The sequence below is a fragment of the Leptopilina boulardi genome, unplaced genomic scaffold (genome assembly GCF_019393585.1).
Source record: "Leptopilina boulardi isolate dan_hultmark-lab unplaced genomic scaffold, ZJU_Lbou_2.1 LbouV2_229, whole genome shotgun sequence".
NCBI lineage: Eukaryota > Metazoa > Arthropoda > Insecta > Hymenoptera > Figitidae > Leptopilina > Leptopilina boulardi.
This window is the reverse complement of record NW_026137784.1, coordinates 64,131-88,644: the sequence shown is the minus strand read 5'-3', so window position 1 is coordinate 88,644 and position 24,514 is coordinate 64,131. Positions and strand designations below refer to the sequence as shown.

At 27.0% G+C, this 24,514-nt stretch overlaps 1 protein-coding gene and 1 long non-coding RNA gene across 6 annotated transcripts in view; one reads left to right on the top strand and one right to left on the bottom strand.

The window, feature by feature from the left end:
• The window catches only part of LOC127280217 (uncharacterized), a 57,997-nt gene that overhangs the window by 26,505 nt on the left and 6,978 nt on the right, over positions 1-24,514 (top strand). For 3 of the 5 annotated variants that reach the window (XM_051303108.1, XM_051303106.1, XM_051303111.1), the window contains exons 6-10: positions 1,138-1,630; positions 16,631-16,874; positions 17,715-17,935; positions 19,027-19,210; positions 22,756-23,079. In XM_051303108.1, coding sequence (XP_051159065.1) covers positions 1,138-1,630; positions 16,631-16,874; positions 17,715-17,935; positions 19,027-19,210; positions 22,756-23,079 — 1,466 coding nt within the window. The remainder of the gene's footprint in view (positions 1-1,137; positions 1,631-16,630; positions 16,875-17,714; positions 17,936-19,026; positions 19,211-22,755; positions 23,080-24,514) is intronic. The other 2 variants (XM_051303107.1, XM_051303110.1) reach the window with 2 other exon arrangements.
• On the bottom strand, positions 2,981-11,943 carry LOC127280235 (uncharacterized). The gene is made up of 3 exons (XR_007842811.1): positions 11,559-11,943; positions 4,046-4,133; positions 2,981-3,610 (listed from the first exon to the last, which is right to left on the bottom strand). It is a non-coding gene; the product is annotated as an uncharacterized LOC127280235 (long non-coding RNA).

Genomic DNA, 24,514 nt, shown 5'->3' with positions numbered 1-24,514 from the left:
CCGAGTCGATTTAATTTTCATTCGAGGGCCCTCAGAAATAAGTGGCCATTGACTGTCTGAGACGCATCTATAATAATAATAATAATAATAATAATAAGTATAGAACTTAATCCGACAGTTAAGATTACTTCAAGTGACCCTACTTTTTTCATAATATATATCCCTTGGAATTTCTATTATACAATGAGAGAAAAATTCTCGTGCATTTAAATGTTTCGGATCTTATAATTTATATAATAATTATAAAAATTATAGACGGATTATAAAATGATTTGTAAATTTTTTAAAGTACGCCTTTTTATTGTCATTGTTTTTAATTAATTTATTATTAATTACACTTTGAGGATATTTTTTTATTAATTTCTCTTAACATAATTATTTATTTTATTTAACAAGTCAATATAAAAATATTGGATAATTTATTTTTACATTTGTTTGTTTACATTATTAATGTTTCGAGAGATCGGTGACGTGATCATTTCCTTCCTTGTCATTCTTTGCACCTGACGTGAATAGTAATTTCCAATATTGTCGCGAAAAAAAAAAAAAAAATGGTCATTGCCATTTATTTCCTTTTGTATTTTTCTCTTCCAACAATTTTTGAAATCAGACGTCGAAATTAAATTTCACATTTTTGTAATAAATTTTTTTTTTTTAAGAAATTCTAATTTTAGAAAAAACTTAATAAAAATTTCAGAAATTCTTGCAATTCTTGGCAAGTCCTGGAATTTTTTTCTGAGTCGAAAATCCTTGAATTATTAAAATTTTCTAAAAGGATCGCTTAAAATATTAAGAGTTGAAAGGTATCTGAAAATTCTCGATTTTTCCTTTCTCTTAAATTCATTTCCTTGTATTTTTTTTTCTCTCAATGTCAATGAATAATTAAATAAAAGTTTGAATTATTTTTTTCCAAAAAAAAAATTGCCTTGTTGTAGGTACGGAAAATTTGAATTTATTTTGAAAATAAAGAAACTGGTGCCATCTGCTGAGTAGAATAAACGGTCCACGATAAACAATTTCCTTATCATCGAGGAGAGATAAATCAATGAGAGATTATAGAAGGAGATATGACGATTTGCAAAAGGTAAATTTACCAACGGTGGTTTAATGAAATATTTTTTTTGATGTTTGTTGTAGCACAAATGGGAGGACGCCAGTATCCAGTAAACCACCCTTGCCACCCCAGCCACCTCGTGCGGGGGCGCTCAGTGGTAGTAGAATATCGTCGACGACCTCATCATCGTCGCGCAGGCGTGCAACAACAGACCTTGGAAATCCGGCGATTATCGAGATGGCGAAGGCCCGTACGATGCAGGCCAACCAGGATCGGCCTGTCGGTCTTCTTGAGACCGACCTCGACGCCGCGGAGGAGGGCGTCGTCGTCCCAACGCCCTCCACCAATTCCTCATCGGCGAGTAAAAAAACACGCAGTCTACTCAATTTAAATCATACGACACGTCCTCGTGGAACCGGCGACCTGGCTAACGAGAACGCCCTACACGTACCCCAGTCGCCCGTTGGCGCTGGTCACAGGACACCCTCCGACGCATCCTGCGTCTCAAACATCAATCAACGACCTCACAAATCCATGGAGTTCCTTCTTGATAAGGAAAATCTTCATTTTGTCAAGGTATGACAGAATTTGGCACATTTTTTTTTTTTTCGTTACAAATTCTTTAATTCAAAAGCGAGAACAATATTTTTTCTTTGAATAATTTGAATTTAGTTTTCCTTTCAGAATATTGAGAAGCGAGAATAATTTTTTTGAATTTATTTTTCGTTAAATTGACTTTTTTGGAGTATTTTCCAAACTTTAAAATTTTGTAAATTTATAAATTCTACTTTTTTGATAGAATATTTTGAATTTAATTTTCGTTGCTGAATCTTGCAAAGGGAGAACAATTTTTTTTTTATATACTACTTTTTTGTTATATTTTGAATTGATTTTTCGTTAAATTTGACTTTTTTTTGGAGTATTTTCCAATATCATACAAATTTACAAATTCTACTAAAAAAAAAAAGTAGAATTTGTAAATTTACAAATTTGGAGTTTGAGAAATACTAAAAAAAATCAATTTAACGAAAAATAAATTCAAAGTATTATTAAAAAGCGAGAAAATTTTTTTTCTACATTAAAATTACTACTTTCTTTTTTCTTAGAATATTTTGAATTTATTTTTCGTTAAATTGACTTTTTTGGAGTATTTTTCAAACTTTAAAATTTTGTAAATTTATAAATTCTACTTTTTTCATAGAATATTTTGAATTTTAGTTTTCGTTGCAGAATCTTGCAAAGGGAGAACAATTTTTTTTTATATACTACTTTTTTGTTATATTTTGAATTTATTTTTCGTTAAATTTGACTTTTTTTGGAGTATTTCTCAAACTCAAACAAATTTACATATTTGAAGTTTGAGAAATACTCCAAAAAAAGGCAATTTAACGAAAAATAAATTCAAAGTATTATTAAAAAGCGAGAAAATTTTTTTTTCAATATTAAAATCAAATACTACTTTTTTTGTTAGAATATTTTGAATTTATTTTTCGTTAAATTTGACTTTTTTTTGGAGTATTTCTCAAACTTACACAAATTTACAAATTCTACAAAAAAAAAGTAGAATTTCTAAATTTACAAATTTGGAGTTTGAGAAATACTCAAAAAAAAATCAATTTAATGAAAAATAAATTCAAAGTATTATTAAAAAGCGAGAAAATTTTTTTTCTATATTAAAATTACTACTTTCTTTTTTTCTTAGAATATTTTGAATTTAGTTTTCGTTGCAGAATTTTAAAAAGCGAGAACATTTTTTTTCTATATATTAAAAATCAAATATTTATTTGGATTTTTTAAAATCCAAATAAACTCGAAATTTGTAAATTTACAAATTCTTGCTTTAGTTTTTGGTAGATTATTTTGAATTTATTTTTCGTTGACTTTTTTCGAGTTTTTCTTAAAATCCAAATTTATAAATTTAAAAATTCTATTTTTTTTAGTGGATTATTTTGAATTTATTTTGCGTTAAATTTAATTTTTTTGCTAATTTTTTTTTTTAATACAATTTTTGGTAAGTTTTGATGAATCCAAATTTTGTTGTAAATTTCCAAGTTCTACATTTTAGTAGAATATTTTTGATAGGTCTTGATGAATAGATTTCTTTTTGACACGAAAATTTTTTCGTATGATTTTTGGAAAGTTGATCAGTTAGAGTCTCGAAATTCCGTATTCGTTGTAAAAGATTTTATTTCAAGTGAAATTTTCCGAAATTTTTCTGCTGAAAATATCCATGAATCCCATTTTGTTTTTATTCCTTTTTTTTTCCTTGAGATTAGAATATTTTTTTCTAGAATCTAATAAATATGAATATATTTTTTTTTTTTGTATTTTTTTTTAAATTATCGTTGCATTGGAATTTTTCATGCGACTCTTGGCAAATAGAATTTTTTTTTTTTACTCTTTCCTAAAATAACGAGCTTCAGTGGTTTTTGTCATATTGAATCGTTGAAGTTGACATTTATTTTTTATCGAAATACGTTTTTGAAATCCAAATATTATTCAACTACTTTTAGAATCGTAAATAAGTTGAATCTGTTATTTTTATTGGCTTTTTCTCTAAAAACAAAAATTTTTGCATTATTCTATCAAATTTTATTCAACTTTGTATTTTCAAAATTGAGGGAAAAAAGAAATTCAGTTAGAAATACTGTTTTTGTTTTATTTTTCTTCTATTTTAAATTTTTAAAAAGTTTGTTCCTGACAAATTATTTTTCTATTATTTTGAAAAACTAGAAAACAAATAATATGTCATTTGAGTGCAATTTTCAATTACGTAAGAAATGAAGGATTTTGAAAAAGAAATCTTAGAATTTTTTTTTTTAAAGATGAGAAAATTTCTGATGTAGAAAGAATTTTTTTTTTCAACAAAGAAAACAGAAAGTCTCTTCGCTTTTCCAGTTTCCGATATATCGACGCGTGTTATACTTCTCTGGGATTATGATCTTATGTCATTGTATTGACGTAACAACATAATCCTGATGAAATTAATACCTGTTTCTCGTGTGTCGTAACATAAGAATGATTTTTCGTAAATTGATACACTTGCCAATTGTTTTTTTTTTTTTTTTTGCCTCATCATCTAAATATAAACAATAATTCTGATTAGAAAAAATATTTTCCATCTCGATTCGTAAATTTAATTATTCTAATTAAAGAACGTTAAAATAATAACGAAGTGTAAATTGTTGTCAATGAAACAGTTAAATCAGATCAACTTTATCCTTGAAAAATTAAAAAAGAAAAATTGTGAAAATAATTTGATATGAAAAAATTGAAATTTTTTTTTTTTTCTTTCGGTTAAAGGGGAAACCTCGAAAAGTAAATATTCTCGATTTAATATATCGATAAAGACTTCCGGCGGATGGCACTTCCTTCTTTGGTCAGTCGATAGACAACCTTGAGTCGCTTTCATTGCGCAAAGAAGTTAGAAAACTTTCATCGATTAATAATCAAATCTATATAGTATTTGAAATTTTTATTCAAATTCTACTTTTTTGAGAAATTTTTATTTTATTATGCAAAGAAAATTTATTTTCAAATTCACCAATAGATTTTTTTTTCAATTATAAAATCTATTTTAAAATAAAAATTTACTTCAAACTTTGGAAATCAAAAACTTTGAATTTTAATTAATTTGAACTGATAATAAAATTGAAAATCTGTTTTTAATTCGATTAAAAAAAAATTTTGTTAATTTTCTTTTTTCTTGTTATTAATTAAGATATCTTGAATAACTTTATTTGAACAGTCAAATAGAATCGATAAAGAACGTGTGCGACCTCCGCAAAAAAAAACTTCAGAGTCAGGTAGATATTGTTTCCCTTCCGTGTTAAAAAAAAGGGTTCTCTTTAAAAGGGCTCTTATCCGCTCTTCCGGAAACTGGAGGTTGATACACGCAGGCAGATTATCAAAGGAGTCACTCACGGAGGTTAATATCCCCTGTATAATGAACTGTTTCACTGACAACACACCTCTTACACACATACTATATAGAAAAAAAAAAATGTACAGCTTCCCAAAAAAAAAAAGAAACAAATTTTCTTCTCTCTTGGTTCTCTGTTTTTTTTTCTTTCTTCAAGAAAATGATGATTCATTCTTATCTTTGAAAAAAAAATTTCCTCTCAAATTGAGGATTTCCTCAAATCCTCCAAAAAGATCTTGGATGGAAAGAAATTTAAATTTAAAATCTTCTCTGTAGAATTCTCCATTCTTATGTTCCATTATTTCGGAATTATTTTTTAATTTTTCGAATTTTTTTGTTTTCTAAACGATTTTTATATATTTTATAAAAATATAAAGTTTTCTTTTTTAAAATATAAATTAATTTATGATTTATATAATTTATAATAATTAAATTATTTATATTTTATAAAATTATATTTCTTTTTTGAAAATACTAATTAAGAGAAATTAATTAAAATTACAACTAAATTAAAATTACCAGTTAATTAGAATTTATATTAATTAAAATTAATTATATTAAAAATACGATTAATAAAATTGCAATAAGTTAAAAAAAAAATTGTCACTATGAAATTAACTAAAAAAAAATTCTCAGGGATAAAGGGAATATTATGTGATTAGCTCCGCGTGGACTTGACCTGTTATGTAATGTCAGGTAAAAATATTGGCAAGCGAACTTGTCTTTTATTGTGCCATTTGTATCCGGGACAACGGTGCAAATAACACAAACTTAATATATATGTATATATATATATATATATTGGTGAACATATGCGGTATAATCACAAGTGAATATTCTATGAATGTTCGACCGACACCCTGAGGACAGTTTCACTCGCACTCAGTATTTCTTTATACGACTTACTTACTCCATTAGTATCGAGGACAATCCTACGTGTGCAATTTTTTTTTTTTTAGCCATCGTGAAATTCAGTGTAAAAATAAAAAATTGAAAATAAATATATTAAGAGGTGCCTTTGCAAAATTTTTCGTGACAATCGCACATTAATTTTACAAAAATATTTACATTTCACTAATTCTGTTTTTTATCTATTAATAGTTTTTTCAATCCCTTTTTTTTGTTTCAAGTTTGAAAATTGAAAAAAAAGGATTTCCTTTTTTGTTACACTGATAATTTTAGGTAGCAATCGATTTTCCTTGATGGTTTATTTTTTCGGATATTTATATTAGAGACAATTGGATTTTCTTCATTTTCTATTTTTAGATTTGAAAAAAGATTTTAGAATTTTTTTTTTCTATTTATGATATAGATTGAAAAAATATAATTGATCTGGCCCTGATTATTTTGATGTCAGTGTTCCAATTTGTGACTAAAATTTTGGCAGAGATAACTAGAGAGTAATTTAAAAAAAAAAAAACACGTATTTTTTTTTTCTCTCCGTTTTAGGGTTTTAGTTGTGTCGATTGATTTTCTGTCACGTTTACTTTCTGACCTTCTTTCTTTTGTGATATCGGACCTTAAGTCCAACTTCCGCCTCTCTTTCGTAGTCTTGATTTATTCGACACAATTTATTGTTTTCATCCATTATCCACTTAATATTATTGATCGATTTTACCTTAGAATTTTTTTAGGTCAGGTGTTTGTGTGTGTAAAAAAGAAAATAACGCAATTTCCTATATATATGACATTCCTTCCCTTTTATAAAAATTATATTATGTGGGTGAAGGATTGCTGACATTCTTGAGTTTCATCAACGAGAATTTTCGCTCGTGTTTTTTAATTTTCTTAAAAGTATTTCCTTGACATTTTCTGAAACTTTGAATTTTAGTTTTTTTTTCAATTTTAAAATATTTAATTATTATTTTTTTTGTTCTTATTAAAAGAGTTTTCCACTTGAGGAAATTACTAACGAAGTATTATTATCTCTTTTAAATTATTATTATTCATGTCCTAAAGCTTGAGACAATTCTAAATTAGTTTGACTTTATCAGCAATTTCAGCACAAAGGAGATGAGTCTTTGTTTATGCCTTCATGTTTAAAATGCTCTTTCAATTTGCCAATTGGGGCGTGAGAAATTCAAATAAGCCTATTTATCGCGCACAAAAACAAAATTCGAACGTAAATTCCTATATTGTATTTAATTTTTTTTTTTTTGCGCTAGAATTTTTTTTTAAACATTCTGATTGTTTTTCTTTTTTTAGAAGTCAATCGCTGGAGGTGAAAAGAAAGTTTTCAAATTCTATTTTTCCTTCGATGGTCACTGGACTTTAAAGAAAGTTACGAGTGTTTCTTCTTTTTTTCTTTATCGGGAAAAATTTCGATCCGGGCATTGCGCCAGTTACGTTTTTTTTTCCCTCATTTTTTGGTCTCACTTGATTCCTGGTCTCTGACTTTTGTTCTTCTCGATTGCATAATACGTCATTGACCCAATCCTCTAGCATCTTTTTTTTTTTTTTTTGCCGATTGGAAAAAGGGTCACAGGTGCAAAGGAGAAATTATTTCCATTATCAAAATTTTTCGTTCTTCATTTATTGATAATTTTATACTCTTGTTTATATTTTTCTATTTTTATTATTTTCCAATTTTTATTATTCTTTAATATTTATTATTTTATTTTATTATTTTTGAACCTCAAAATTTTTTTTAACTAAAAATTCGGAACACAATTTGCATATATCTGTAAAGTAGAATTTTCGCTATATAATAACGCGCGTGGATTTTATAATGAAGAAATTGAAGTGAATAATTTGAGATAAAAAGAAAAAATAAATGAAGACGAGAATTTTGATTAAGTTGGAAAGAGTTGAAGTGGGAAATAAAAAAAAAGGAGAGTAAAAGAGATGCTTGAATGTGAAAAAGAGTTTTGTATTTACTCTCTTTTTTGCTCTTTTCCCTGTGGCTCTCTCACATTCTCTTCCATTGTCGCACAATAAAGAAAAACAATCCGAAACAATGAATGTCATGATCGATTTTCTCTCATCGTTTAAAATCTTGATTTCTTTCCCCGTTTTGCAATTTAATTCAGATATTTAAAAGAAATAAATTATTGCTGTTTAGTTCTATTGTAGGATTTTTTTTTTCTAATTTTATAGAAATTAGAAAATATTCCATTTTTCCGTGTGGAAAAATTTTTATAGATTTTTTTTTTTTTATTGTACTTTTCATTCCTAGGGGAATATTATTGGTAATGGAAGCATAATCATAAAAGTTGAAAAAGCCTGTCGAGTTAAGTCGTAATCGGAGAAATAAAAAAATAATTTATTGGATAGTTTTTGAATTTTTCTTTTTTTTTCGAAAATTTTTTGAATTAATCATTTTTTTGTCATTTGGCATTGGGAAAAAATTTCAAAATTGTGGTTTTGAAATTTTTGCAGTGACAATTGATTTAATGAAGGGAAATTTTTGCATTTTCTTGGCAAGGGAAAAAAAAATCTCTTCATTGACGTTAACGTCCACTCATCTTCAATTTGGTCCTCGTCTAGTGCCCACAAGTTCAACAATGCTCATCCACATACTGTGTATTGATCGACGTGTATCTCAACCCGACCAAAGCCGACTCACTCCCGGTTATGGGCTCCGGAGATATATTATATATATCTATTTGGCCTCATACTCCCAATTTTCACTTCACATTCCTCTTTGTAAATCCACGTGACGTGACCACGAGGCTCTCTCTCTCTCTCTTCTCCCTATGTGTATATAATCTTCCAATCAACTTGATTGCAAACAATAAAATGTCTCCTTAGCGTTCTATTATTATACTCTTGTAATTTTTCCATCTATATTTATTTTTTGATCTTTTTTTTTTAATATTTCCAGTTTTTGTCACAATTTATATTTACAATGGAGAAAAAAGTTTCATTTATATTTTTTTTTTGTTTCTCTTTTTTGCTAGCGTACTGTTTTGTGAAACTGCATTTTATGTGGCTTTTAAAAGTACAAGATTAAAACGAAATATGTGTGTGTGTGGAATTTTTTTTTTATTCTCTACGAAAAAAAAATTAGAAAAATTTATTTTTTTTTCTTTTAATTAGAGTAATTTCAAATAAACGGAAAATTAACCGAATTTTCATAGTGAAGAATTTTTTTTATTCAATTGAATTTCGATTTAATAGAATTTTTATTCTATCGAATTTTGATACAAACGGAAAATTACAATTAATATTTAATCGATTGAATTTCGATTTAATAGAATTTTTATTCAATCGAATTCCAATTGAATAGAATTTTTAATTGACAATTTCGAATTTTCAATTTAAACATTAGAATTCGAAAAAATATGAAACTAAATTTTGTTTCGATTATTTTTCCCTTAGAAAATTAAATTAATTATTGTAATTACAATCGTGTTACAAATTAAATTCACCAATTTTTATACATTTATATTTATAATTGACGGTAGATAAATTGGATTTGAATAATAAATTCTGAATTTTTTTCGAGAATAATTTTCCAATTTTTTTGTTAATTATCCTGTCAATAATGATACGGATTTTTTTTTACATTTAGCTTATTTTGAAATTTGTATTATCATTTTTTTTTCTTCTGGTTTTGAATGGCAGGTATCTCTTGTTATTAGAGGAAGAGAGCACATTGACCCATTTTAAAATGGGTCAGTTTCCTCCTTTCATTGTTAACTTTAATATCGATTTAATATATATATATTGTTCCGATTGCATCTTTTGCATGGATTTTTGTTAAAGTAGGAAAAAAAAACACTGAAAAGATGATTATTTTTATCAGAAGGAATTTCGTGATAGAATTTAGTTGGAATTTAAAAAAAAAAAAAAAGTGGCAAATTGTCAAACTAGAAATTATTGAATGTCGGTACTTTTTGATATTGTGTTGAATATCATTATGTAAACCATTAATCATCGTTGGTATACATTTTGATTCTGCATTGCGCAATTTCAAAGTGCACCGACTTGATAATATTCTCTACACGTGGAGTGTGTGGTCACCTATATCTATTTTGTCATCTGTCTACATTTGCCAAATAGTTGACATTTTGTCAAGTTTAATATAGAGGTCATTATTTACAATAATTTTTTATGTAACAATTTATGTTTACTTTCTTTTTAAATCTTTTTTTGTATTTTTTATCTTGCTTTTTAAAAAATTTTCTATTCCCTTTTTTATTTTTTTCATTTTTTATTTCTGTATTTTTTTCAACATATTTTTTTTATTTCTGTATTTTTTTTAACATTTCTATTTTTTTATTTATAATTTTTTTTCTTTTTGTTGATAAATTCAGAATAATTTTGATTAAGCAATTTTTTTTTATATTTATTTTTCATCTATATTTTTATTTTATTTTCCACTTTTGAATTTTGGTGCTTTTTTTTAATATTATTTATTTACTTTCTTTTTAAAACCTCTGTATTTTTTATCTTGCTTTTTAAAAATTTTCTATTCTCTTTTTTTTATTTTTTTCAACATTTTATTTTATTTTTGTTCTTTTTTTTATTGTTGTTGATAAATTCGGAATAATTGATACTCTACTTTTTGAAACAATTGAATTTTCCTTATTATATAAATTTGTTTTACTATCTATTGCTCTCTTAAATGGGAAAAACAATTTAAAAGTTAAAATTAAATAGTTGCGATTATACATTGAAAATGTTGTATTAGAAATGTAAACTCGACAAAAGCCACAACTTCTATTTGGAGGCCGTAACTCGCTTTGAAATCACGTCGCCCATTTCTACTTCCGGTTTAGTTGTACAAAAGTTTCAACGATAGGCACGTTTACTCGTATATCATTCACGTGAAAATGTTATCACTATATTATAAACTTGTGCAGAAAATTGTTTCTAGTTATATAGATTTTTTCCTTTTTTTTTTTTTTTGCAAAATGTCAACATATTCTTTTGTCTCAAATTTTCTATTTATTAAAATTAATTTTTTTTTTTAATTGAAAAAATAATTTAAACTTAAATTAGAAAAAAGAGATTTTTTTTTGAAAAATGAGTTTAATTTATTTATATTTAGGTAATTTATAAAAAAAATAATTAATTATTGCCTTGAGTCTTTAATTTTGGTAAATCTTTCAGAGTCACGAGATCGGAGCGGGCAAACATGCAATGATCATATATATAAAGCCAGGGAGATAAATGTATATAGGAGAATATTTGGAACGCGAGACATAATTTCTCAGTCGAATTGGGCGCATTCAGACTTTAATGGTCGACTTAGCTCGGATATAAAATGAATCCTTTCAAAGTACATTGAAAATTCTCTACTAGTTGGTCGAACTAGGTTTCATCTTTTTCTCTTTTACGAATCCTGTATACTTTCCTCCTCAGCAAGAAATGTCACAAAGGAAGTTTTAATACTTGATGTGCGCATTTTTTTTTTTTTAAATCTCTCTCTCTCTTTTTTTTTTTTTTTTTAATCGCAAACGACTTTATATCGTATTTATTTATTTTTTCTATTTCTAAAGTAGAAATTTATAAATTTTTAAAAAAATGAAATGATAAAATAATTTTTTCTTTTTTTTTAACAATATTTTAAAAATTTGACAATATTTATTTAAATAATTATGAAAAGTAGATATTAAATATAAAATAAATACTGACTAATGTGTGAATGTTAGTTTTTGGTGTTTAATTGGCAATTGCGTGTCCGTTTTGTATATAAGCGGCAAAGAAACTATTCAGTTAGAGGGAAAAGTGGGTTGCACGTCAAAGCTTTAAGAGTTATGAGCATTGAATACACTTCGATGTAAATTTTGCGCAAGTCTGAACTAAATAACTCGGAATAATGGAGATAAAAAATGAAAAAGAAAAAAAAAATGCAGAAAACTATTTTTAAATTGAGCTCCAGAGTCTCGCGACAAGATCTCTTTTCAAGTCTAAGATAAATATATAATGACATTTGAAACATTTGCAAAATGAACGAAGTTATTTTATAATATAGAAAATAAAGTACCGACACAATGATTAAAAAAAAATTTTAAAAAGGATTTTTTTTATAGGGATATTTAACAAAAATAATTATTTTTTTGCTAAAGTATCGTTTGACAAATTTATTATTATTTTTTTTATATTAAAAACTTTTATGAATATTTATATTTATTTTTTTATTTTATTTTAAAGGATATCACTCTCGCTTCAATCAAATTCCTTTTAACCCAGTTTTTGATATAAGCGTGATTTATTTGAAGCTATTATTTCAGTTTGCATCATTTGAGGGAATTCGATCCAATTAGTAATTTGCTTTTCTTTTTTTTTTTTTTTATTCTAATGGGGGAAAAAATTTGAAAAATTAATTTTTCGAATTTAAAAAATAAATAATTTAAAATAGAAATATGTAATTTTATTTTTAAAAAAATCAAGGTTAAGGTTTTTTTTTTATTTCTATAAAAAAAATGTTTTCCTCTTTTTTTTTTTTTGCAAATTCAAGTATGTTAAAATCTGATTAAATCACATTATGGATCTATAATTAGACACCTGGGTGCAAAAGTTCATCACCGTGGAGAATTAACATTAAATTACTGACCCTGTATGTGTTTTCGATATTAAATTTAACTTTATAGTCAAATGTCAAAGTGTACTTGTCAATTTTAATTAATAGTTGTTTCAAAAGAGGATATAAAATCAAAATTATTTTTAAACAATGAAAATTTTAAATTCCTTTTCACAGAAAATAAAAAGAAAGAAAAACAGTGTTGAAAGTCTTTTTAAAAATATAAAGTTATCAAATAATACTAATTTGTATCCAAATGTGGAAAAAAATTTATTTAAATAAAAAAATTTTTTGTTTAAAAATTGGTAATTAAAATTAAAAAAAATTTGTCTAATCTAAATTGACTTAAGAAACTTCATTAATTTAATAGACAAAATAAACGTTTAATTAAATTTAAATGCAAATTTTAGCGATAATTTCCAGTTTTCAAGCGAAAAAAAAATATATATAACTGGTCAAGTAATATAAAATCTAATATATACTTACAGTAATTAATATTTTTTTTTTAGAAGATTCCGAGAGAGAGAGAGAGAGATTAGCGTATTAAATTTGTTCATTATGGACATTTGCTTCTATGTTTTATAACTTTCTATAAGTTACAAGTAGTTGTTGGCATAAGTTATACTGTTCTTGTGTGGGCATAATTGCAAAGAAAAGATCACCCACGCATTTTACAAATCTTCATTTATAAAAAGGAGAGTTTTACTCTCAGTTATGTTTGACTTTTATGCACATATAATCGTAAAACCAACAATTCTTCATCGAATCCATTTTTTTTTATATTCCTCTTTTATTATTGCCTTAAACAGAAAACCGGATTTCCACTAAGCTTTAGCTAAATAATTTTAAATCCATTAAAATAGAAATGAAATGAAATTAGAAAAAAAAGAAAAAATTCGAAAATAATATAAAAAAGTACTTCTTTTATTAAAAAAAATTTTTAGTAAAATACTTTTTTTTTTGTTATAAAATTGGATAAACAAATTTAATTTTCGGTAAATAATGAAATAAAATATTTTAAATTTGTTTTCTCGTATAATTTTGTGTTGGTCCATAATTTTAATTTTTTTTCTTTTTTATATCCTGAAACATATTTTACTTTATCCGTTTCACGTCAATTTTGGAGCAGATGTTCAAGCATGAGACAATAATTGAGAGCCGCGAGACGAGAATTGTTTTAGAGGGGACTGGTGAAGGGGGGGCGTAATTAAAATTAGCCGCACGAGAACCGTGACAATTTCTCTGACATCATCGCAAGAGATAACGAATCATTATGCAAGTTTAGTTTCACATGAGCTCATTGAGCCTACACTTTAGCTTATTTCATGCCAACAGGGCCGTCAGTGATAAATGTCGATCATAATTCATTTAAATATAAATTTATAAAGTTCTAATAATAAAAAAAAGAAAGTAAATTACTAAATACTATATTTTATTACTATATTTTGTAAATATATTTACTAAATTAGTAAATTATTTTCATAATTAAAATACTACTAAAATTAAATTTTTTTTACTAAAGTATAATTTATAAACTAAATTTTCATACCAAAGAATTTTTTTCTGTTTTTATTTTGATAAATATTTTTATTGTAAATATTTAAATGTATATAATTATTATTATTTTTTTTTTTTTTGTTAAAGTTTATATAATAATGTAAAGTTGGAGCACGATTGATTAGAGTCATAGTTTAATGGAATTTCTTACTTGAGCTGATACGATATTACATTTTCCATGCGCCTCTATTATCTTATACATTACTGAAGCTTGTTGGAAAATGTTAAGTGTTGGTGTACATGTATGAATATTATCATAAACCGCTCCTTTACCTCTTCGCATCCTAACGAAGCGAATGTAATGCGTAGGCTAACATTCGCGACCGTCTCTCTTTGTTTTTTTCCCCCTCGTAACGGTTTCATTGAATTTGAAAAAATATTTCACACGGAAAATTAATATCATATTCGTTATACTTTTTTTTTCTTTTTTGCCCTCCTGACCTCTCTCAATTCTTATATGGAAACAAGGAAACTCTTTATTATTTTTCGTTCTATTTTCATCTAATTCCATTTTTGTAAATTTCATTTATTTTCCTTTTTTATTTAAAAATTAAAAAAGAATATTATTAATTTGTAAAAATTTCCATTTTTCTTTGAGATAAAATTTCCGTTAATCGACAATATTAATTTATTACGCTTTGGTACACTAATTAATTAAATTTTGAAACTAACGCGAATCTATCGGAGTTTAGACCAATTAAATCTTATTCTCAACTTGCATTCAGATTGCGAAACTTTAATATTTAAAAAAAGTTTCATTTAAATTATATGTAATAATATTAATTAATTATAATTAAAATAAAATTTTATATAAAAATAATTAAAATCAAATTTTAAATAACATTTGAAATAAAAAAATAATTAAAAGAAATTTTAATTTTCCAGAAGGTTTTTCAAATTTTTATCATTTTTCTTTTGATGTTTATCAAATTGGAATTTAATTTTCCTAATAAAAATATTTGAAAACATTGTCTCCGATGTCAGGAAGTGTTAGGGACAAAACCATCATTTTTGAATAAATAAATGTATTATCATCATGTTCATTAGCAATGAGAACAGGCTTTGGAATAATATTTCCGAGGTTGTTGTGCTCTTTTTTTTCATTAGGTGCGTGAAACAAGTTTTTATTGCATGTGGAACACTCATTTTCTTCTCGAGGTATTGAGTAATTCAACAGTTTGAAAGCTTCGATATTTTTCAAAGAACCTCAACCTAAACCTTGACATTCGCCCTGAGCTTTTGCAGGTCATGAGGTTTCATCATTCCATTATTATTACTTTCCGGAAAAAAAAAAAATTTTCTATTCTCGAGAATTTTTGTTTTTTTTTGGAAAAAAATATAAATAAATAAAATTTTATTTGAAGGAAACAATTAAAATATTTTAGATTTTTAATCTTATAAAATCGAGGTTAAGGTGTAATTAAAAAACATTTTAAATCCTTGATAAGTGAAATGAAATGTTAGTGAAAAGTAAAGATTTTTGTACGACAATCGTTATTCAATCTGATAAAAAGCTTATAACATTGACAGTTTTCTAAAAAAAAAAGTTATTATCATCTTTTTTTAAAAAAAAAACTCGCGATTGTTTCTATGGAAACAAATGACTTCGAGTCTGACAGTCTACTAATTATTAGATGATAGTTTTTCATGTTCTTTTCTGTCAATTATTTATTATTTTTTTTTCGTGTTAAAAAAATTACGAATTTTTGAAAACAAGTTTTTTCAAATTCTAAAGTGTAATGCAGACTTTAAGCGAATGTTATAATTCAGAGACAATTAAATGTTGGAAAACGGGCGAAATTCCATTAAAATTAAAAAAGGTTCAGGGAAATCAAAAACTTTTCAATTCTGTGCCAAAAATGTTGGAAAATATAAGTGAATGCTCGGAAAATTATGAGGAATTGAAAATAAAGGTAAATCAAAGCAAAATAGTAAAAAAAAAAAAAATGACAAATTAAAATGAAAATAAAAAAAAGAAAGTATTTCGGCTAAAGAAATGAATTTTACAAAAATTCTCCCAAGAAAAAAAAAATGATTCGTAGAATTACTGTATATTTTAAGAAAGGTACAAGATGCAATATTAAGGAGGTTGGAATGAAACAAAGTGAGTTGGAAGTCAAGCCATGTTTTTGCAGCTGCCACAAATGTTCGCATCAAAAAACAAAAAAAAAAACACACGCACATGGTTATGGACCTTCAATTATGTTACTAAATCTGTTCTCCCCTTTGTAATATATATATATATATATATATTTGCTTCTCAAAAACTAGAAAAATCTCTGCTTAAAATAAGTAAATTTCTCCCACATTTAATTTCCTTATTTTTTGTTAATATTATTTTCTTTTTCCTTTCAAGGTTTTCTTGTCGAGAAAAATAATTCTTGCGTCATTTTTTACAAAGATACACACGCATCACGTTAGTCACGAGGTTGCAACTAACAATGGAAAAGACATTTTAATTAGATCTCATGAAAATTCCTTTTTATCATTTCTTTAATTCTTATTTTTTAAAATTATTTTTCTATTTTTTTTTTTTTATCGAAAAAATTGTTCTCGACTTTTGGGAGAATAAATTAAATAATATAAAAAATACTGATAATTAATTTTCTCTTTTTTTTTTGTACAGCCTCCGGAGAACGAGTTGCAGAAAGTTGGAGAGCGAACACCTAGTGAACACGAATTGAGGGTACAGAGATCATTGCAGAGACTGAACGTTCCGGATTGGTTTAAAAATTCACCGGCAGCGCGAGACGGTTTTAGGCTCAAAAGACATTCAGACGCATCTCAACACGGTGGCTGGAGAGCTTTAGGCTCGAAAACAACGTCCCTATCCTCTCTTTCCTCAACCACAAATAGACAACCAACCACAGGTGACAAATATTCTTCTAATTATTTATTTAAAAACAAATCAAAAAATGCTCTTTTGCGGTTTTCCTCTTTAAATCTCCAAATATAGAAAATTGTTCATATTATGGAAATAATTTTTTAACTTAAAATATTAAAATAAAAGGAAATTATTGATATTATAGAAAGAGATCAAATTGGAATATTTTTCTCTTTTGTTTTTTTTATTTGCGAATCTACGAAGGTAAATTCAAATGAGAAAACGAGTTTTTATTAAAAATCGTTAAAAGAGAAGGGGGGGGGGGGTCTTTCGCGAATCGCGATCAAAAATTAGTGCGATTACCTAGAGCCAATTTCGCGTATATTCCCTTTTCCTATTGGCTGTTAAGTGCCTGCTGGCCTAATGGCTAATAGGAAGCGACTAATAAACTTACCAGGCCAGGTTAATTCGATTATTTCTCTCTCGTTCCTGTTGTATCCCTCTATCTAGCCAGACGTTTAAACTGGTCCATATTCTTTTAAATAAAAGAAATTGCATACTGTGATGAGACATTCACCAGAACAGCATCTTTCATCTTTGATTCATGTAGCTTTTTTTTTTATCTCCAATGACGACGACGGCTACTTTATTAAAGTGCCACGACAGACAATTTACCAAATTATCTTTTCCCTTATTCCATTTACATTCCACATTTAATCATCGTTTTGTTGCTGTTTTCTCTCTTTTTGAAAATCCCCTCAGATAATTAGTATTTAGTTCCCTTGTCAACGAATTTTTTTTCAAATGTTTATGTACATTCAAAAGTAATTGAAAAATTTTGTTAGTGTTGTATTTTTGTTTTTTCTAAATGTAAATTTTTTTTTAGGTGTCCTTTTAAGTCCCAGTCCAACGCCACCAGTGTTTTCGAGATGGAGTACAAGTTTATTGAATAGCGCCGGAAGTTCGCCCGCAAGTTCCACGAGGTCTTCATTCAATCATCGTCAACCTTACCTTGGTTGGCGTTCACAAGAACGTTTAGCGAATCCTCGGACACCAGCGGAACGTCTCGCTCAAGGAATTCTTCCTCAATTACAATCTGCGAATAAGGTACGTTCATTGAAAATAAATAAGAAACATTTTTCACAGTCAACGTCATTTTTATAAAAATTTCCATCAGAAATTATTAATTTATTTTTTTAAAAATAATTCGATGTTTCTTAAAAATTACAACAAATTGATAAATGCAGTAAATTTAAATTTTTATATTTTATTATTAATTAATAAATACTAAAAATTGATAATTAATAGAAATTTAGAAAATTTTAAATCTATTTAATTTTTTTTCAATTACTCTCTTTGATCAGAAATTGAGAGCCATTATTATTAAGGCCAATTTTGTAACCGTATGAGGAAATTGAAAATTGACCCCAGACTTTATTATACATATATATATATTGAAGGATGTAAATGGGTGACCGAGTGTAACCCTTTGCTATCGCCCACATGTTCCTCGTGGCACGTCTTTGTTGAATTTATTTTTGATTTTCGCTCAGACACTGTCGCCCATACTGTATATATATACGATCGTTTGCTATTATTAGTTACATACATCAAAAAAGCTGGCAACGAATTGTCGTTGTGGTAAATAGAGTTAAAATTTTCCCCTTCTCACACTATGACAAACTGCTCAAAACTAAAATTCACCAACGTTGGAATGCAAATCTTTCATGTTTTGCTTTTTTTTCCAGATTAAATTATATTATGGTACGAGGGAAGAAAGTGATAAATTTAACGTTTTCCTTTTTTTTTTGTTGTAAAAGTCGTAGATTTTAAACTTTTGTTCTCTATTTTTTTTACTATTATTGAAATTATTTTTTGTAATTTCAAAAAACGATAATTGTAAAATTCACTCTCTGCGAATTTGTTTTCTATTTTCACAAAAATTCTCGCGAATCTATTTTCGGGTGCAGAAATGTTCTAGTTTTCGTTGGTACGAAGCATTCCAAAATTAACGTGAATTTAGAAAGTCTGAAATTATTTAATAATAAAAAGAATTTAATTTCAACAATTTGAAACAAAAATTTAATTCATTATATTATCTTTAAATTCATCTAACTTTATAACGATGCCAAAAAATTTTTTTTTTTTGTAAAATTAACGATGGAAGGGAAGTTAATTTTTTTTCTTTTGGTCAACAGCAGCAACAACAACAGACAACGAATCAGCAACTGGAAGTGAGGAACTCGATAAAGGAGGTGACGTCGGCCATTGTGCACTACGTACAAAGTGGTCAGGAAGTAATAAGAGGTGGAAGGCTCTCGCCTCGACCTCGACCTGACGATTGGGACGACAGGGGTGGCGCGAGGTCGACCAGCCCCAGAGGTGAGCACTAAACCCCTGCAAAAAAAAAAAATAAAATAAATAAATAAAAACATCCCACCACAACAACCACAACCACCATCACCACCACCACTATTTTATTCTGCGGCGAAGGTAATTTTGAGTTTTTTATCCATTTTTTATTTGTTAAATTTTAAGTTTTCTTTTTTCTTTTATTCTCTTTTACTTTTTCTGCCTTTTTTTTTATATCCAAAAAAAGAGTCGTTTGACTTTTTTTTTAGATGAAAAAAAAAATTCTTTTCGTTGTCCATATTTCTTTTTTTTTTCTTCTTTAACTAACAAATGATGTTTTCAAGCTACGATTCTCTCTCTCAGCCATTCAAAAGGGAAATATTCTTGGAGGTAGTAAGCAAAAGACGAAACCATTCACTCACACATTCACTTTTATATATACAAGGCACTCTTCTCTCGCACTTCACACTTGCTTTCAGACTTTACTCACGCCTCATCCCTTTTTACATCCTCTCTTCGCTAATTCACTAACTATCTTCGCCGCTCTTGCGACGCTAAACAAACCCAAGACTCGTGCCTTAAATTGACGTGACTCGTAATTTTATTTTTATTTTTTCTTTACATGAGTCAATTTTTCAAGAGAATTTTTCTTTTTTCTTTCAAATTTAAATGTTTATTTAGATGGGAAAATTTTAATAATAATTTTCGTTTGAGATGAAAGAAAAAAATCAGAAAAAAGCATTCTTTTGCACGTAGAAAAATGCTTTGTGTAAAATTAAACTTTTACATATACAAAAAAATTATTTTGGATGTTCTAGATAAATTTTCTTAGTTTTTATAATTTAAAATTATTTCATAGAAATAGGAAAATATTACATTTCCAATATTTTCCTATATTTTACATTTCCATTCTTTTATATTTTATTTTTTAGATCTTTTGTAGATTTATTTTTTTTTTTTTTGGTAAATTAATTATTTTTAGTTTATTTTTTAAAGAATTAAACTTTCTTTGACAAAATAATTATTTTTAAGGGATAAATTTTTTCACTCGCTCTTGAAATGAACATTTAATTTTGAAACTACATGAAAAATTCCTGAAAAATCAGTTTTAAAAATATTGATAACGCGACATGAATCAATATTTTATTTTGGAGGGAAAGAAACAATTTTCTTTTTTTTTTAGTAAAATTATTCCTGACAAAAATTAAAATTAATTCTTCAAATTAAATTTTATTTTGTCATCTAAAAATTACTTTTCCTTTTATTCGTTTAATTAGAAAGCAAATAACGATTTAAATTGTAAAAAGAAATTGATTTAAGTGAAAAGAAAGAAAAATAGTTGAATAAAAATTTATATTTATATAAAATTTAGATAAATTTTTATAGTAAAAAATATCGCAACTTTGACCTGCCCTTAAGTGTACGATGATAAACTTTCCTTTTCTGGGTTGCGAAGATTTATATTACGTTTGATAAAAATGATCTGATTATTTTTTATGTACTTGCACATACGTTCTTTTTCATTTCTTTTTTTAATCGTAAAATTCATTTTCTATTTTTTTGGTTCGGAATTAATTCTAAAGTCGGAAATGAGGAATGTTTCATATAGTGTCGAATTGCGATAAACTGAAAACCAATTTAGCGAGAGATGAATACGAATTCCGGGATTAGACAAGAGAGCATAGTAACAATTAAAACACGACGAAAATCACATTTGTCCTTGCCGTTTATTTTTGGCTAATCATCATTTTCACAGCATTTTTTTTTTTTTAATTTTTATTATTATATATCAACGAAGGGGAAAATAGTATTTTGAAATTTCTAGGAGAATTTTTGCAAAATCGATTTCATTTTCAAAATCTGACCTATTTTAATCGACGTATGTTTATCATTTGACCTCAAGGGATTTATATCCAAATAAGCCGAATTGAATTCTTATTTCGATTGCACCTCAAAAATTTTTAAAGCATGAATTCTTATTTCTCCATAGATTGCATGAATCTTATCATAAATTTTTTTTTTATCAAAATTTTTTGCTTGCCTTCTATTTTTATTTTCGTCAGTAAAACAATTTTTTAATGACCGTGACATCGAAATATTTTTGAGGTTTTTCCATTTGGGGAAAGAGAAAAAGTTTCAAGGGGGCTTCAAGAGGGAAAGAGGTCAACGTGCAATGAAGCAGGATATACTCTTGTAATAGACAATTTTTTTCTTTCTTTTTTTTTTTGCCTTATGTGTTGTTTACTTCGTATATTCGCCTTTGAAAGTCGAACGAAAGTGTGTCGCGGGCTTCTATTTCTACACTCTCGTCGTGGTGATGACGAACGGAAATAGGTTACCCTGAAATTCCCCCCGAATGACCTCGCTTCGTTTCTCGGTCTCGATCGAGCTTTTTTTTCCATTCCCGCGAGATCATCCCCCTTATCTCATGCCGCGAAACGATCAAAAGTTAATAAGCGTTTTAAATTTTCCACCTGAACACTCGAACGAACTTATTTCTTGATATTTGAAAAATTACTGCAAAAAACTAAAATGTTATTTTAAAATAATATTTTGATAAAAATATTTATATTTTTTTATTTACTAGTATTTTAATTGATTATTGAAATTGAAAAAAAGCAGCAATGGCTGTTGTAAAAAATTTAAATTTCCAGAACTGCAAGGGGAAAATCAATAGCTACTTGACCCAATAAACTTTGGTACATGAAACATTTTCGTGACCTCGTATTTTTCTGGACGCAACTTTTCTAAAAAGAAAGTACAAGTTTCAAAAAATCAAAAGTCATTTCCTAATAAATAAAAAAAAGAAAATATCTTGATTTTCGAAAATAAAATTTATATTTTTGATATCTGTTTCCTTTCGAATTCATTTTCATAACCAAATGCTATTAACCGCATAATTTGCTTTTTCTTCTCTCTTTTTCTGCTCTTCAATAATTTTCACTACTAATTCTTAAAAAAAAAAAAAAAACGGTGGAGGTTTTTCTAAAATTCAAATAAATGGGAATTTAAGGTAGAGAAAAGAAAAAGTGAAAAATTTAGAATGTAATAAAATTTAATTTGAAGATAAAAAAAGGCCCGAATTATTTTTTTTTTTTTTAATTTGGAGAAAAACATGTCAATTCGTGTTGAACTTTCTTCATTTCGTTGGCCCATCTTCAAAACTGAACGTTTAATATTTATGAAGAGTTGAAACTTTATCGAGATAGAAAAAAAAGTTATTCGCGATTTTATTTTTATTCGGAAGGTCAGTTTTTTACAAACTGTCTTTTTTTTAACTAATGCAAACAATTAAATTAAAATCACTAAATTATTTAAACTTTACTCGGGTTTACAAAAAATACCGACCCTTCATAAAGTATAAAAAAGAAAGACTTACTCCTCATTTTTTTTCACTTCTTTAAGAAGAATTTTTAAATAATTTGCAAACATCAAATTAAAAAAAAAGCGAAATGAATGAAAAACAATTCTTAATAAGTAAAAAACGTTTAGTTTTGAAAAAAAATGAGTGTGACTAGTTTTTGGTCCATTTAATCTAATCTTCTCGAATGGTTATCTCGCTTTCGTCAACGAAGGGAGCACGAGGTTGTGCTGGATGGAGAGCTCTTTTGTGGGTACGAAGCCACTGGATTCACCAGAGACGCCAATGAGCCTCGCAACCGAAACAGAAGGCTGTGCAGTGTGTAATGCAACCACCGCCAATTCATGCACATGTGCAGATTCTGCGTCTTCCGGTCTCTTCCTGGATTTAACTCCAACACGAGACGATCTGCAATTTCATCAAAATCAACAACGCCCAGGAACAAATCCATCTCCCTCGTCAACTCTCAACTACTCTCATCATCATCATCATCATCATCATCAGTTACAGCCACAGCAGCAGCAGCGACATCATCGCGGTGAGTTGCTCACCGCGATGAATTAAAATTATTTTTTCTAAATTTTCTCTAAAAATTCCTTATCCAAAAAAAAATAAATCCCTCGGAACTCTACACTGACACGAACCTTTCTAACGGAAACGGGTTTAAAAAAAAAAAATTGATGTTCGTCTTGGTGCTCAGTGATCTCCGATTAGGATTGAAAAAATTCATTTTCTTGAAGTTCTTTCTGTTTTGCGTAGGACTTGAAGACCGGATACAAACTGGAGTTATGATCCCTTGGTAGAGCTGACAATTCGAAAGTATTTTCCTTCATTTCTCACGTCTGAATCTTATTCGCTTTTTCACATTTTTGATGCGTTCCCAATTTTTTTTTCGGTAGAGCATCATTTTATTTTTTTTTTTATATATATAATAAATATTTTGTAAAGCTGAAAATTTTGGAAAGATTGCATGCTATTTTTCATCTCTTTCCAAAAGTAAATTGCATGATTTTGAAAAATTTATTGTAGTCCCAAATTTTTGATATTCGCTGAAAAGAGATTTTTCTATTTTTTTTTTATCAAAAACCAAATTTAGAATTTCTCAAGTTTTACAAAGCAATTCTTTACCGAAATTTTTGAAAGTTATTTTCTCATTTTGTAAAAAAATTTTTTTTTTCTAAATAATCAATTAAAAAATGAGTGAAAAATAATTATATAGAACATCTTTTTAATATTTGGTCCTAATTTTTTGAAAAATAAAAATGTCGAAATATAAAATAAAAAGTCAAATTTAGATTTCGAAAAAAGATTAAGACGGTGAGTTTTGAGGAAAAAATTGCGTCACTTAAATAAAAATTTTATAATTTACTTTTATAATTTTTCCTAATTGGCAAGGATCACTGAACCACCAGTTTAAATAATAATTTTTCTCGCGAATTTAAAAAAGGTGGTAATTTTTGGGCATCTTCACTGATTTTGAAAATAATTTTTTATCGATACACTTTTGCCACTAGAATCGTGTTCGATTGTAAAATTAATAGGTGCTCCCCCCCTACATGTAGGATAGAATTTTCTTATTTGTAAATATATTTGCATACATCGCGATTATGTAAATTCGAATCTCACGGATAATTATTTTGATTTTTTTTTTTGCAATTTTTTGAAAAAGCTCGATAAAAAAAAATTTGTTCGGAAAAAAAAATCATCAAAAGCTTGCGTGATATTTTTCAAAATCAGAGTTAGGTGGATGTCGATGAAAATTAAATTTTGGTTTCCTCCCCGTCTTTTTTTATCAATTCTTTTATTTATTGTTAGATTTTATATTTTTAAGTATAAAAAAGCCTTTATTTGGAATTTAAAAAAAAAATGTTAAAAAAATTTCCCAACTCCAAAATTTGCATTCGCATGTTATTTAGTTTTCTTCAGTCATTTTCTTTTCGTTTTTAGACAAAAAAAAAAAAAGTTCGTGTAGG